Source organism: Pelobates fuscus, chromosome 3, assembly GCF_036172605.1.
Source record: "Pelobates fuscus isolate aPelFus1 chromosome 3, aPelFus1.pri, whole genome shotgun sequence".
Lineage (NCBI taxonomy): Eukaryota > Metazoa > Chordata > Amphibia > Anura > Pelobatidae > Pelobates > Pelobates fuscus.
Window position 1 is genome coordinate 334,459,833 of NC_086319.1, and position 16,136 is coordinate 334,475,968.

The 16,136-nt window shown below is 41.1% G+C and overlaps 1 protein-coding gene across 4 annotated transcripts in view; it reads left to right on the top strand.

Annotated features, from left to right (window-relative positions):
* The window catches only part of LEO1 (LEO1 homolog, Paf1/RNA polymerase II complex component), a 35,093-nt gene extending 20,041 nt beyond the window's left edge, over nt 1–15,052 (top strand). For 3 of the 4 annotated variants that reach the window (XM_063449046.1, XM_063449047.1, XM_063449048.1), the window contains 6 exons: nt 7,314–7,398; nt 8,082–8,176; nt 8,323–8,457; nt 11,707–11,842; nt 12,712–12,895; nt 13,272–13,517. In XM_063449046.1, coding sequence (XP_063305116.1) covers nt 7,314–7,398; nt 8,082–8,176; nt 8,323–8,457; nt 11,707–11,842; nt 12,712–12,895; nt 13,272–13,399 — 763 coding nt within the window. In that variant the 3' untranslated portion in view covers nt 13,400–13,517. Of the gene's footprint in view, nt 1–7,313; nt 7,399–8,081; nt 8,177–8,322; nt 8,458–11,706; nt 11,843–12,711; nt 12,896–13,271; nt 13,518–14,455 lie in introns of those variants that run through there. The other variant, XM_063449049.1, reaches the window with a different exon arrangement.
* The last annotated feature ends 1,084 nt before the right edge of the window (nt 15,053–16,136 follow it).

Consider the following 16,136-nt stretch of genomic DNA (forward strand, 5'->3'; position numbering starts at 1 on the left):
ATATGGAACCTTGGTGAAAGGTACACTATAGGCAAAAAGTTTTAGTGGTTATAGTGCATGTGTCTGAGGGTATCAGATCCTGCAACAGGGTTTGCTCACCATTTAGAAGAGATACTCAGTCAATTGCAGCCTGACCTCCAATGATGTTATTACCAAGGCATAGTTACACTACATAACACGCGTGGCAGGCAGTGAAAGCTGAGCCCTCCCAGCGTATCACTGCCAGCAATCCCTGGTATGATTTGATATGAGGCAGAGTAAAACTCAATTTTTACCATATAGTAATTGGGGGGCCTGTGCAAATGTAGAAATGTGTGGGTATGTTAACTTGCCTCTGTTTTTTTATAAACGTGTATCTGGTTTAATTTGCCAGTGTGTAGGATTCTACAAAGACTGTGGTCATTTGATCTCATGTCACCTTTTGTTTCTTGCTCGGAAAAATAATCCTGGGGTTGTTTTTAGTTTTTCTTCATTAGCCTAGCAGCCAAGCCTACTGGTAGACCATAAAGCTGTGTGCTGAAAGTCCATTACTTAGACAAGATTCCTTCCTTCCTAAAAGGGGTGCGTCACTATCAATGCTTCTCAACGACAGATGTTTTTTTTCCAATGTATATTTTTATTGGTTGAAATAAACATGGGAATATCAATCACAATAAAGTACATTATACAGCAGCATATGCGAGCAATACAGAGTATAATACGGTGGTGTAAAACCTAGCATAGCAATTCATAGTAAAATTTGTAGAACACAATAAAGCAAAGTAAGGTACATTGGTACAACAAAATATATGAAAGTAGAGTATTTACTTATCGCTGTACAACATAACCCAAGAGCATCAATGTCTGTAGTATTATACTTTTAAGTTGTTGTAGTATCGGCAGTAATCCTATTGCCTTATCTCAACTTGCTGTGCTTAACAATTATTAGCAAATTTTTCATCTAGCGCATACTGTAAGAACTTGACATAAATACAACCTTTGAGGGGGATAAAGTGATGTGATACACGTTGCGTGGAAGTATGAGACAGCGGGGTACACATTAGTACTACCGATGGGTGGGTTCGTAATAAAACCATATAAAAACGCAAGCTATGACATAGAACTAATGTGACATTAGTGTTAATGAAAGCTCTAGTATGCGGTTCTTTAAAAAATCAGTTTTGGCAACGACTATAGATCGATACGAAAGCATAACCCCTTAAACATTCCTCGAGAAGAATTGGATTTTTGCCTGTCGTATTATTCTACAGAGGAGTGCCGTAAGAATGCTATACAATCACTCCTCAACTCGTGTTTAGCATCCTATGTATGCTCGTGTGAGTGAAATGAATTCCCATAGTAATGTTACAAATTCGTAAGAAAAGACTACGTTAATTATATTAACAGGGGAAAAGAGGGGTGGGGTGGGGGAGCAGATAAGAGTATCAATACAACAGAATACATATTAAGATAGTTATTGGGTGTTGTCTGCTATTGTTTCCCAGTTTTGCCAGAGTTTGAGGAAAGATGGGTTATTTCCTCTATGTGCCCATTCCCTTTCGAAGATGTAGGTGGTATGGACCCGTTTTATGACCTCCTGAACAGTGGGGCACAATTTGCTTTTCCAGTGGGCGGCTATGCTGAGTTTAGCTGCCACAAGGATGTTTAATACTGCCGCTCTGGACGGGAGGTTGTGTATTTCAGGAGTCAAGTGAAGGAGATATATAGCGGGTGAGAGTGGAAGAATGTAATTGCTAATTGAGGCTATTAAATGCTGGATTTGTGACCAGAAGGTGTGCAGGACCTTACAATCCCAAAATAGATGCTTCAATGTACCGTTTGGATCCCCGCACCTCCAGCAGCACCTATTTGAACCAGAATAAATCTTTCCTAATCTAGATGGGGTCATGTACCACCTCATTAATATTTTAAAATACGCTTCCCAGTGAGTAACACATTTTGATGATTGTTTGGTGTAAGTTATGGCGTTTGCCCAATTGGTCATGGGGAATGTTTCATCTAGCTCTTGTTCCCAACGAAGCATATAAGGCAATTTAGCATTGCTTTTGTCATTGTTCAACGCCAGGGTTGCATAACAAAGGGAAGGAGATTTTACTATGGGTGTCTTTTTATGCGCTGTGAAGCAGATATGCCCCAGTTTGCTCAATACTAGAGAGCGGACATGTTTTACGGATCTAGACTGTAAGATGTGTTTGACCCTCAGGTACACGAAAAGGTCCCTTGAAGGTAGTGCGAAGATTTTTTGCAGATTAGGGAATGGAGTTAACCCCTTAGCTGAGTACAGTGAGTGAACATGGGTTATACCCTTAGATACCCAGTGTTGCATAGGCAGGTCTGGAGAAATGACCGTAAGTGCCTGTAAGGGAGCAGTAAATAGCAATTCGGGACTTGGGCATAACCGGGGGCTCCAGGACTTCCATGATCTTAGTAAAAATTTGGAAGCTGATAGCATACATTGTGATCCGGAGAATGAAGAGGACCACAGACTATGCGATATTTGCTGTAAGTTTCCACATTTCTCCTCTAGGTGTAGCCATACTGGGCTGGTTTTGTGTGTTATTATATCGATTCCTTGCGCTAATACCGTTGCTATATAATAGTTTTTGATGTTAGGTATGTTTAGGCCACCACTTTCCATGGGGTGCCACAGGGACCTAAAGGAAATTCTCGGGGGCTTTTTCTTCCATATGTGAGCGTTTAAAAGTTTCTGGAATCTTTGTAAGAGAGCGTTGGGAAGAGCTATGGGCAGCGTCCTAAACAAATATAATTTTATAGGGATTGCCATCATTTTAAGCGAAGAGATTCTACCCAGCCAGGAGACATTGGCTTTGTCCCACGTTTCAATTTGTTTTGAAAGCTTTGTCAGGGTCTCCACATGATTCTTTAAAATAATTTGTTTTGTGGTATGAGCTATTTTGACTCCTAAGTAGGAGATAGAGTTTTTACGCCATTCAAATGGATACTGGGCTTTAAGATCATCTATCGTTTTGGAGTCTAGGTTGAAGGGAAGGATTTGTGTTTTGGCATTGTTGTTTTTATAATACGATATTTTACCGTATGACTGCAAAGTGTGTACAACATGAGGGACTGAATGCGTCGGGTCAGTGAGGAATAGCATGATATCGTCCACAAAAAGTGCAATCTTTTTTTCCCCAGCTGGCGTGATAAGGCCTGGAATTAAGGTGTCTTTTTTAATAAATCTAACCAGTGGTTCCAGACATAAAATAAAAATATAAGGTGATAGGGGACAGCCCTGTCTAGTACCATTTTTTTATGGAAAAGCTACGAGAAGTGAAGCCTGTATTGAAGACCTTAGCAGAGGGCGATGAGTAAAGGGCCTTAATGCTAGTGATGAAGTGGCTTGAGAACTGGAACGCTGATAGTGTGTGTTCCATATAAGACCAATTCAGGCGGTCAATGGCCTTTTCAGCGTCCAAAGCCATGAAGGTACCTTTCACTTTGTTTGTGGTAAATCAACCTGTGACAAATAATTTTTAATTTCTTCAGGATTGGGCGTATGGATATCTGTATTTGTATGTAGATTGTAAAGGTCTTCGTAGTAATAGGACAGTTCGTCCACAATCTTATTAGGGTTATATATTTTTGAGTTCGATTTGGAAATGATGTAGGGAATTTTTGTCTGAAGGTATTTAGCTTTCAATTTGTTTGCTAGCAATTTACCTGCTTTGTTTCCCATGTGGTAATAATGTTGTTGCAGCTTACGTGCATTATTATGGTAATCCTGAGCATGTAATTGGCGAAGATCATCTTGAACTTTGGTTATTTGTTTAGATAGGGATTTAGATGGAATGGTCTTATTGGATTGCTCCAGTAAAGTCAATTTTTGGGTTAACTCGGTGAGCGAGTTTTGGAAACGTTTTTTATGTTGGGATCCCAATTTTATGAATTCTCATCTGATGACCGCCTTATGGGCAAGCCATACTGTTTCAGTAGAAGTGATATCAGTGGAGTTGGTCGTGAAATAGTTATCTAGTTCCATAGCTATAGTTTTATGGTTATTTGGGCAGTCTAAAATTGACTTGTTTAGTCTCCATTTACCCCGCCCTTTGGCAGGATAGGGAACTCCAATAACGGTTTCTATCGGAGCATGGTCAGACCATGAATGTTGTCCAATTGTTTGACTTTTGAGGTGTGGTAGTGTAGATTTATCAATCAGACAGAGGTCTATGCGTGTGTACGTAGTGTGGACATGCGAAAAATAAGAGTAATCTCTAGCTGCGGGGTATAAGTTTCTCCAAGAGTCATACAGGTCAACTGAGTGCAGCAAGTGGGAAAACAATTTGCCCATGTGTACAGATGCCTTGCTAGGTGGTTTGTTTTGAATGCGTTGTGTGTCCATTTGCGGGTCTAGCGTGCAATTAAAGTCGCCACAGAGTATTAAGTGGCCTTGTTTGAGACGGGATATTTTGTTGATGGCTTTCTTTATAAATGGATATTGGGCTACGTTCGGTGCATAAAGGGAGGCTAATGTTAATTGGATACCATTCAGGTCACCTACCAGTATGAGCAACCTGCCCTCTGGGTCAGAGTATTGATTATTTAGTGTAAAGACCCAGTCTGAATGGAAGAGAATAGCCACCCCTTTAGTTTTATTGGGTGCTTGCGCATGATAACTGACAGGGTAATTTTTCGAGTAAAGTTTAGGCGAGTTCGCTTTCTGAAAGTGAGTTTCTTGCAAACACACTATAGCTGCTTTTGAAGCATTCATTTCTTTTAATACCTGCCGTCTTTTATTAGGACTATTCAGGCCCTTAACATTGATGGACAGAATTTTCATATTATTTTGAGACATTATGATGGGTTGAGAGTGACTCTAATAGTATGGTCTATACAAATGCAGGATAGGCTACCCAACAAAACGTTTACAATCTGCAAATTTATCCCAATCAATCTCTTTATAAAGTCTGATGTACACGTGGAGAACTCTGTTAGGGGTTTATAGGTAATTAGGGAAAGGGGGTGGAAAATTGGGGGAAACAACGAACTGAAGTATATACAACAATCTCCATTATGAAGGAGATGAGAAAAGGCCATATAGAGAACATCTCAAGAGGTGACCTTGGGTGGTGGGGAAACGTGGAGCTCCTGTCATCCTGATAGGGTGTAACACAAATAACTATAAGAGGCGTGATATATATTTAGGCATGAAGAGAACATAACAAATCCATATCTGCGATAGAATATCGCACAGTCAGCGGTTAACATCGAAGTGTATACAAGCAACATATTGAGAAGGTGGCGAGGAGTTACTAAGAGCCCCTGTGAACGCCTGTGAACAGCACTGTAAGCACAACAACAGTACCTGTAATGCCATTCGGCAGACACTTAATGTTCTTACGGATCTCAGACGAAGTAAGAGGGAAGGGGTTCGGTTGTCTGAGATTGTTACGTTTGAGTGGTCTACGAGTGATGTTTCGACTGTAAAGTCGTTAAACGTATAGTGATTCTCTAGATCTGGCTTGTGGATCGACCTCATCCCTCTGGATATCTAATGCAGAAACAAGACCACAGGGAGTCCACATCGTTTAAATGGAGAGTATCAACTCCAATGTTTGTTTGGAGTCAGTAATCATAACTATAGCCAGGGTGCAAGTGGTGCCGTTCCGTAAGCGGTGAACACAGTTATAGGGTGGCAAATGAACGGTTAACGTATAAGGGAAGTTAAATTATATAAGATCTGTAAATGTGAAATAAACTAACGGTAGCATTGTATTTCACGAGAGGAAGCCCAAGAGGTTACATTTAAGTTGGTATTAGCGTTAGAAAATTTAGTGGATTAACAATCCCTAACGTGCCCTTAGGTAATCGAAAGGTGGTTTGGTACCTATTGATCCCGTGAACGGGTCCGGCACAAGGGGGCTTACGGATCAAGTAAATAACATTCTCAACAGTTAACATATACATTGATACATCATACCCAAGCTGCTTAATAAATCTCGATGAGTGGCAAACAAAGTTCATTTCTTTGTAGACTGTGCTCCCGCCATGTGCCAGTCCGCAAGAATCTTCTTCGGGGAGGCTTCTCCGGATTCCGTGCTTTTGCCGTCCGTATTGCGCCATAATCCCCATTCCGAGAGGGCCTTCATGCCTTCACTAGCGTCGGTGATTATCCAGGTAGAGCCTTGTCTCCACACGATTAGTTTCGTCGGATATCCCCACTTGTAGTTCACGTTGTTGTTCCTCAGCGTTTTGGTGATGGTGACAAATTCTCTGCGTTTTGCCATAGTGGCAGCTGATAAGTCCGCAAATAAAGCAATTTTGGAATGAGGGTCCGGAAGAGTTGACAGTTTTCGTGCTGCTGATAGTAAAGCCTCTTTATGAGCATAATAGTGAGCATAATTACGTCTCTCGGTACTTCTGGAGATAGCCGAGACGGACGTGGAAGTCTATGCATGCGGTCGTAAGCCCAGGCAGAATCTGGCAGAGCAGGGACTAAGGCCTTGCATATGGAGAGCACGTATTGAGGGAGAGTATCCTGGGAGACGTCATCTGGAATACCTCTAAACCTGACGTTCTGCCTTCTCGATCTGTCCTCCAAGTCTGCCAATTTTAGTTTTAGGGCCTCATTGTCTTCCGAAAGAGATTGAAGTTTGTCCACCACTGCATTGTGTGCGTTGCACAGATCGCCCGTTTTGTTTTCAAGATGGCTCGTCCGATCACCCAGACTTGCCAATTCTCTGCGTAACTCACTATCTATGCGGTGAAAGTCCGCTTTGATCGTCGCTCTTAATTCTTGGAGCATCTTGTGGAGGCTTTTCTCTGTAATTGGTGAGTCAGAGTACTTTGAAGAAGTCGAGTCGTGATCTGAGAGTCCGTCCGACATGGCCTCTATCTCTTCGCTGCCATCTTTGTTCAGTATTTGGCGGTCTTTTTTCTTCGATTTGGTCAATTCATGGACCTTAGGCTGTTTGTAAGGTGACATTTTCTTATGTCTTGTATGCCCCACAGATAGTTGTCGGTAAAATAAACGAGTTACTGCTTTAAGTAGCTTGATTGTAGCTGATCAGGATGAAATATCGCCGGAGCTCTTATTCCATGCGACTGAACGCGCCGGAAGCCAGACACGCCCCCCCCTCAACGACAGATGTTTACTGTCCGGGAGAACATACACTGCATTTCCCCCTAAAACTAATGTATTTCTCTTTTTAATCCCGGCTTCTTTAAAGTTAAAATGTATAAGCTACTATTAAACCTTGTAATGGTTCCTATATTTATAATGTTTGCTTCTTTGTTCTAAACCTTTTTACAATTTTTTTTTTTTTTTTTTTTTTTTTTATGATTTACTATTTTAGACCCTTTGATCCTCAGTATTACGAAGATGAGTTTGAGGATGAAGAGATGTTGGATGAAGAAGGTAGAACAAGATTGAAATTAAAGGTCTGTTTTTGCTACTTATTGTGGATTGTGCTAGCAGCAAACTATGTACTTTCACAGTCATGTAAATCATGTAGAATGGTATTATTTGACATGAAGCAAGAACATATAGTACAAACATGACATGTACTCTATTCTTGCTGAGTTTGGCAAATTCTTCCTGTTTTTATAGAAAATTGTAAGTTGTGCTGAGGGGGGAGTACTCTCTATCTACGCATAGGTGTAGTAATATAAGTGGGGCCTGCTCTGCCAATGCCATATGTAAGATTGCACAATGTGCAAACCACAAGCTCATTTGCTCCCCACGCATACCTCCTTCTCATACTTCCGCTCAGAATACTGTGCAGTGTGCATGGATGCACGGGGGAGAGCTTCAAAGACTTCTCAATGAAAGGCTTCTGATAGGTTTTTTTCTCCACAAAGAGGCTGTTAGTCTCTTCCAGGAAAAAAGGGGAGGGTTTGCAAGTGCTTTTAAGATATACATGTAACTTGTCAATTTACCTACAACTTTTCTTTACATTCTAGTATCTAATAAACATACAGGCTTACATCCACCCTTATTCGTGCAGGTTAAATGGGGAATATTGTTTGATTCCGAATCCTGAATTTAAAAAAAGAAAAATTTGTTTAATCATGGTGTTAAATGTTTTTTTGATTGTCTTTCTGTCATTTCCTGCTGTTGATAGGTTGAAAACACAATCCGATGGCGGACGCGCCGGGATGAAGATGGAAATGACGTTCGAGAGAGCAATGCCCGTATTGTGAAGTGGTCTGATGGCAGGTCTGTGTGTTTTCTGTTGTTGTGGATTTTATGACTTTTTGTAAAATGGTGAAAGAAAAAAAAACACCTGTCTTATTTTCATGCTCGTGCCCATGATGTATTTAATATGACCCCTAATGATCTGTTTTATGTTTTCTTCCACGTAGCATGTCATTACACTTGGGCAATGAAGTGTTTGATGTATACAAAGCTCCATTGCAAGGAGATCACAACCATCTTTTTATAAGACAGGGAACTGGTCTGCAGGGCCAGGCTGTGTTTAAAACCAAACTGACCTTCAGGTAAGTGTGTGCAGTAAATATTCAACCAAGAAACCTATAACCAAATTGCATGATGTGCATGCCAGTGTCCCTTCTCTGTTTGCTTTCTCTACCTTGCTGTGATTGCCTAAAGATCCTATTCTTCAGTCTAGTTTCTTACAATATAAATGTCTTCTTATTAGAACATTAAGGTGGTTTAAAAGATTTTAGAATCCCTGTTACTCTGTCCCTTATGACATATTAGCCTTTTCATTTCCCTCTACATGTTTGTCCCAAATATCTTATCTTGTAGCTCGTTGTAATGATTATTATACACATTGTTTTCATATTAACTTGGTAGCTCTGCCCCTTGAATAGGTCATGTTGTTCTCTGCACTTTTTTTTTTTTTTTTTTTAATTCTTTATTTTTGTTGTGCATGGCAAAACAGTCGGCTCACTCAGCCACAATAGCAGTCGTAAGCTCAGAACAATCATCATAAACTTAACATGGTATGAAATATTCTGCACAAAATTTTTGAAGATTTTTATAGGGAACATGCTGCACCATTTTAGATAATATGCATAACAACAAGTCTAATACAGTTTAGGCATTGGCAGAAAAATAGTAGTATACTGGCATTCGGCTAGGTGCACGCTAGTAGTGTAGGTACAGTCAAGGTTGGGAGGTACTGCACTGAAGTGCTTTTACGATAACATCATGCTGAATAGCCAGAAAATAGTGTATGAGAGGTACAAGTAGCGAAAGACAGTTAGATTATAAGGTTTTGTTCGTTAGTGCATAAAAGGTTGTAACAAAAATGGCGTTAGGTACCTATAAGGTCTCGATACCCAACTTATCGTTGGAAGGACCGTGTGCAATTTTAGGAAGTGTCATGACAATAAACAGTGTATTTAAACATATTTTAAGTTTGAACGGAGAAAGAAAGAAAAATAAGTGCTGTCTAAAACTTGTGGTAACATGCTGTTCTTAAGTGATGAAGGTTTTCTCTTAGGGTGCGTGTTAGTCGGAGTGTTACTGTGGTATGCACAATATTTCGTTGGTCAGTCAGCGTACCTACTGTGTGTTTCCGTATCCTAGAGTGGTATACAGGCTTAGGGTAATGTACATGGTGGTCCTCGTTTAGGGTGTGTGTTTGGCATGATAGATTTTAACAAATCGAATGTGTTTGTTGCGCCGCACTAGCGGTGGACAGTCGAGGAGTACCTGTATGCAACTAGGCTTTAGGAATATTGTGCAGTTTCGCCGACATTCCGACACTTGAAAAGCTGTGCGTTGTCTCAGCCTAGGTTAATATGCAGGCTTTGTGTGGGATATGTGAGGGTTCTCTGTGAGGGTGTAAGTAAGACATAGCATGGTTGTACTTCTATAACAAATTGGCATAGTGGGGAGGATAAGTTAGCCACGGTGTGTCAAGTGGTTTGCATGAGGTCCAGAGAGTCGTGAGAGTATACTGTCACCTATATTACCTGTGAGCTGTGTAGGTGTGGCATGTGCCTGCGTTCAGCATTGTATGTGGAAGTGGTGGTGTAATCGTATGTTAAGTCGCTACGCTGGTAGTGAGGATTGGTGCCCTAGACTAGGTATGCGGTAAAGTAGTAAGTCTAACAATACATTCAACAATGAAGAAGGAACGAGCTAGAAATGATCTTGAGTAGTGATCTCAGTCTTTTTCAGAGGTTTTGGTGGTTTTGGCTCCCCCTTCTCATCCGGTCTACGAAGGTAACTTCTCTCGGGGAAAGCACCTCTGGTGCCCAAGTCACTCACAAACATACGTGGGGGGTGGGAGGTATCTGGGGCAGTTGGTTACTGACCCGGACTGTCGAGAAGGTATTGGGGTATAACGTATGGCCCGACTGGGTGAGTGTGCAGGTTGAGTTTCAAGTCAATCATGAAGGCGGTGGAGAACGGGCTCTGTCGCCTTTAGGTAGTGGCCCGGGCGTAAGGCTCTGCTGTGGCCGATCTTGGCTCAAACACTGCTGCCGACTGTGGGTTCCAGTGGTGCCGGTGTGCGGGAGGCTCGGGTAGGGTATGGGCTGTGTCCGTGAGGCCTATGTTCTGTATAATGGCCGCTGCTTCCTTGACGTCCTGGGCTGTGTGGGATATCTCCCCGTGGTAGATGGTTAGGGCACGTGAGAAGTGCCAGCGGTAGCGAATTTTGTGCTGCTGTAGCTTCAATGTGAGTGGCCGAAATTCCCTGCGCCAAGCTAGAGTGCTGCCCGATATATCGGCATAAAAAGTGATCTCCATTGCTTCAAAGTGGTATGGCAGCTTGTCCCTAGATGCCGCCAGCAACGCCATTTTGTCTCTCCCATTGCGGAATTGGACCACCAGGTCTCTCGAGGCATTAGGTGGTGCTTTCGGCGGTTTGGGCACCCGGAACACTCCTTCTATCTCCACGGATTTAGCCTGCCGTGGTGTCATCAAGGCCGCCAGCAGGCGCCTGACCATGTGGGGCAGCTCTGCATCGGGGACTGTGTCCGCGACCCCCCTTATTTTAAGGTTGTTCTTTCTACGTGTGTCCTCCTGAACCGCAAAGCGGCGTTCGTATATAAGATTTTGCTTTTGTAGGTCATGGACTGCCGTTTGAAGTGATGCAATTTGTTTTGTACCTTCGGTGGAGGTTCTTTCCAAGTCCCCGAGGCGGCCTGTCAGGCCCTGTATATCTCTGCGTATGGTAGCCATGTCGGCCATGAGGTTCCGCTGCAGGTCCGCTAAGAGCTCCTTCATCACTGCCGTTGTTACAGGGGCAGAGTTGCTGTGCTGCCGAGGTGTCTTTGACGCGGCTGCCTGCATGACTGGGTACTCCTCGCCCAGATCCGTGGACTGATCGTCGGAGAGGTCTGAGCAGTCTCCCATGAGGGCCGCCATCTTGGCCTCCTGCTCGCCGTTTGCCTGCCGCCACATGTCGCCGATGGACATCCCCAGTCGGGGTTTGTCAGGTTTCATTTTTTTCGTTTTCCTCCCCATAGTAGTTCTATTAGTTTGGGGGACTTCTCCGGTCCAAATGCGCTCGTGGATGAGGTCGTTTAACGCTGTTTTGGGCCTTAGTTTCCAGGAGCTCTGGAAACATGCGACCGCTCGCTGTGGCTGTTAAGCTCCGCCTCCTGTTCTCTGCACTTTTGATCTAAACATCAGGGTGTGACAGATATGATGAGATCTTAAAACGGACAGAAAAAATGTTCAGGAGGTATTGTGTATGAGTAATTATTTTTCAAAAGACAAATGCAATGTTGTAAACACACCAAATTCTGTTTTATTTTTCATGACAGGCCCCATTCTACAGACAGTGCCACTCACAGGAAGATGACATTGTCCCTTGCAGACAGATGCTCGAAAACTCAGAAGATCCGCATCCTTCCAATGGCTGGACGTGATCCAGAATCTCAAAGAACAGAGATGATTAAGGTAAAAAAAAAACGAATGGATTTACATACACCTATACATTTAGACTTTGAATGTTATATATTCAGTTACAAGAAAATCAGCTGTCCAAGTTTAGTTCTCAGAGGCTATGACAAATTGACTTTTGGTATTTGTGTTTAGCAGTGTTACCCAAAAGTAACGTGAACAGAAAACTCTTGCCGGCCCTATAGTCCTAAGGAAATGTATACATCCATTATTTAGGTACATTCTAATTCTATGTAATAGTTTTTAAGGAATCTGTTGGGCATTAGTCTTTACTTGTAAGGGAATGCATGCTGTGATGTAAATGTATGTTGATGGGTGAGATGTAAATTACCCCTTTTGTGTTCCCCAGAGCCAAATTCATTGACGTCCGTTTTAATGTGTATGTATAAAGTATTTCAAACCACATTTTGTGTGTGTGTTCTATAGTATGAGAATTAATTAAGTTTTTTTTTTTTTTTTTTTTTTTTTATCCCCCAGCTGCTTTGGCTCTAGTAATAATAATGTAATACCAAATATCTAGAATTTTAGTTTGAAAATGTATATTCTAAATTATTTGGTATATCTGATTACACAGAAAACAAGTAAATTGAAGAGAAGATATGGGGTTCAATACTATATGTTGATCTACACATCACCATTTATTTTTTACATTGCCTGTTAAGACATAAATAAGATTGATTTCTTCCCATGCGTGCATCAATGGGGATTGTTGTCAAATATTCTCAGGTTGCACTGGATGTTCCCAATATATGCATAAATGAACTTCGTTATCCACATATAGAAAATCAGTTGTGAATTTTGGCAATTATTTGATGGGCCTTTCCCAGCCCAGATGATTTACTGTTAACCTTGTTCCATCTTTGCAGAAAGAGGAGGAGAGATTAAGAGCATCCATCCGTAGAGAATCTCAGCAACGCAGAATGAGAGAGAAGCAGCATCAGCGTGGATTGAGCGCCAACTACCTTGAACCAGATCGCTATGATGATGAGGAAGAAACAGATGAGGCTGTAAGCTTAGCAGCCATTAAAAACCGCTATAAAGGCGTACGCGGTAAGGAAGCTTGTTTTAATTGTTGAAGATATTTATGAAATTAATATTGGCACACTAGTATTTTGATTTTTCCAATAATTTAATCCAATTTAAATTGTAGTTAACACACAGGGAATTGCTGTTACATCTTTGATTCTCTGAAAACATGTTATACGTTTGTGTATGAAGTCTACCCATTGGAACATATTACAAATGTGTCATGTGTTTGCATGCTGGCTAGTGAATTTTCCTTAAAGAGACTAAACATCAAACAAATTTAAACTGTAACTCTCATGGTGCATAAATCATTATTTTAAATTATAGGTGTGTGCTATCAAATGCACAAACGTTTCATAGTATATGTATATTATAAATGATTGCTGTTTCTGTATAACAGAGGAACGAGCTCGAATTTATTCATCAGACAGCGATGAAGCTTCGGATGATGACAAGGCTCAGAGACTTCTTAAGGCAAAGAAACTGAACAGCGATGAAGAGGTAACACTCAATTTATCTCTCCTGTAAGGTGTTTACTTAACAGTTAATTGTGGTGATAAAAATCAACTTGCAACATTTAGGACAAAATAGAGTTGAAGTTTAAAAAAAAAAAAAAAAAATTCCAGCCAGGTTGGATTTTAGTTTTCATATTAAAAAAAAATAAAAAAAAATATGATGTATGTACATGTATTTGTCCAAACGAAAATACTTCCAACACAGGATAGAACCAATATCCAATCTATGTGTAGCAAAATAAATCATTAAAGGACCAGCTTAGGCACCCAGACCACTGCGGCTCAATGAAGTGGTCTGGGTACCAGGTCCCTCTAGTTTTAACCCTGCAGCTGAAAACATAGCAGTTTCAAAGAAACTGCTATGTTTACACTGAGAGTTAATCCAGCCTCTAGTGGCTGTCTCACTGACAGCCACTAGAGGTCGCTTCTGCAATTCTCACTGTGAAAATCACAGTGAGAAGACGCTGACGTCCATAGAAAAGCATTGAGTAATGCTTTCCTATGGGCGGTTTGAATGCACGCGCGGCTCTTGCCGCCCATGCACATTCGGCAGGAGGGGGAGAGGTCACCAGTGCCAAAGGAGCCCAGCGCTGGAGAGAGGTAAGTGGTTGAAGGGGTTTTAACCCCTTCAGCCCAGCAGGAGGGGAGCCATGAGGGTGGGGGGGACCTAAGGACTACATAGTGCCAGGAAAACGAGTTTGTTTTCCTGGCACTATAGTGACCCTTTAAGTAATAGCAAAAGACACTGAAAAAACGGCTATACCTCTTCTTTTATAATAGTAGATCTTTTTACTTTCATATACTGCAAGTGGTCAGGAGTCAGCAATATAAACCGCATTGAAACTCGTCTACCAGTTTAGTGAGCTGATAACACTCACGATTAGGAATATTCAATTAATAGCCATTAAATGGTATACTGTGCTACAGACATACATTGCTTAGTTGAACAATATCTAGTTTAATGTTATAAGATAGATTTGTTGATTTTACGTGTGTGTGTATATATATATATATATATATATATATATATATATATATAACCGGTTTCTTTGTTTATTCTCCTAACCAGGAAGGTGGTGAACCCTCTGGAAAGAGAAAGGCAGAAGATGAGGATAAAGCAAATAAGAAGCAGAAGAAATATGTAATTAGTGATGAAGAAGACGAGGATGAAGATTTGTAAAATGTGTATATATATATATATATTTTTTTTTAACGTTGTACAGTTATGAGCCATGATGTAGTAAACAGTGGAAATATTTTTGGTTAAGTCCCCATGATGACAATATGTCTATGTATAAAATAAATTGTAACTAGAACGTTTGCTTCATATTTTTTACCTTGACATGAAATCCATTTTTTACACTCACACTTTCTTAATATCTGTTATTTTCTAAATAAGTATCATGAACAAGGAACAATGATAGAATAAGCTTAAGATTGTACCAAAGAATAAACGTGCACAAAATTGTATTTCGGACAGTTTGTTCAAATCAAATTCCTTTTAGTCCACTCCTGAAACAATCGATTATCCGGAATTTACCTGTGGAGTCTTATTCATTATATGTGACTGCACATGTAAATCCCAGACAATAGATTCAAAGAAATTTGATTAACCCAGACCATCAAACTAACCTTTGCACAAGTCTACTAGATAACACCTTATAAAAATATTGTATAAGGATCTGGGCGGGGGTTTGAGCCAAACCCGTCATGGCCAGTCAGCATCTCCTCATACACATCAATGCATCTCTATGGGGAAAGTTTAGCCATGGAGATGCTGAATGTTGTGAGCAGCACTGCCCCAGGAAGCACCTCTAGTGGCCGTCTGAGGAGTGGACACTAGAGGTGTTCCTAGGCTGTAATATAGCCTCGGAAAAGGCGATGTTTACATTAAGAAGCTGGCCGTGCCTGACTATATTCATCAGAACAACTAAAATAACCTGTAGTTGTTCTGGTGACTATAGTGTCCCTTTTAACATCTGCGTATGCTCTTTGTTTAGGTGCAGTTATTTCAGAGTATCATTCCCTTTCCAATATGGCTATTAACCACACAATGGTCCTCTGTTATTGTACCTTAGATTCCTGAAAGCGGCACTGTCATGGCCACATCTGTTTCTTGTTTGTTTTTAATTCCCTCCTGACTACAACTACATTTCATTATTCCCCCTAGTCACCCTGAAATGCCCACAGATCCTCTATTTCACTTTTATTTATTTTTCTTAACCGGTTTTTGGTTTTTTTCTTGCACAGATCTAGGTTCTAGGTGCTGCCATCTCCTTATGGGCAGATGAAGGCCTTGTGGGACACGTTATCTGCCCACACTAGCTATCACTGTAAAAATCCTGTGCATGCCCAGTTAAAAACATTTGCTATTCGTTCATTCGAAATTACAAAGAACGAACGAAGACCACTCTCATGTCTATTAAACAAATACAAAAAGAGAAGTCCTGCGCTCACTCCCATCACTAGTGGACTGGCAGCAATGACTACAGTACACATCAGGCACAATATATAGTAAAAACCAAAGAAAAGAAAAAGTTACCTGCGCTCTCTCCTTAATCCCTATGTATATTTAGACAAACGGAGGTCATTTAGTTGCTCCAATGGCCATTGGAGGGAATGCCAGCCTGCCTAAAGCTGGTCCTACACTGACCCTTCTGCATGCTTCCTTGAGCTTCTGGCAAAAATATCTCCAATGAGACAGAGAGGGCTATTTTTTTTTATACACCCCTGTCTTATTAAACAGTGAG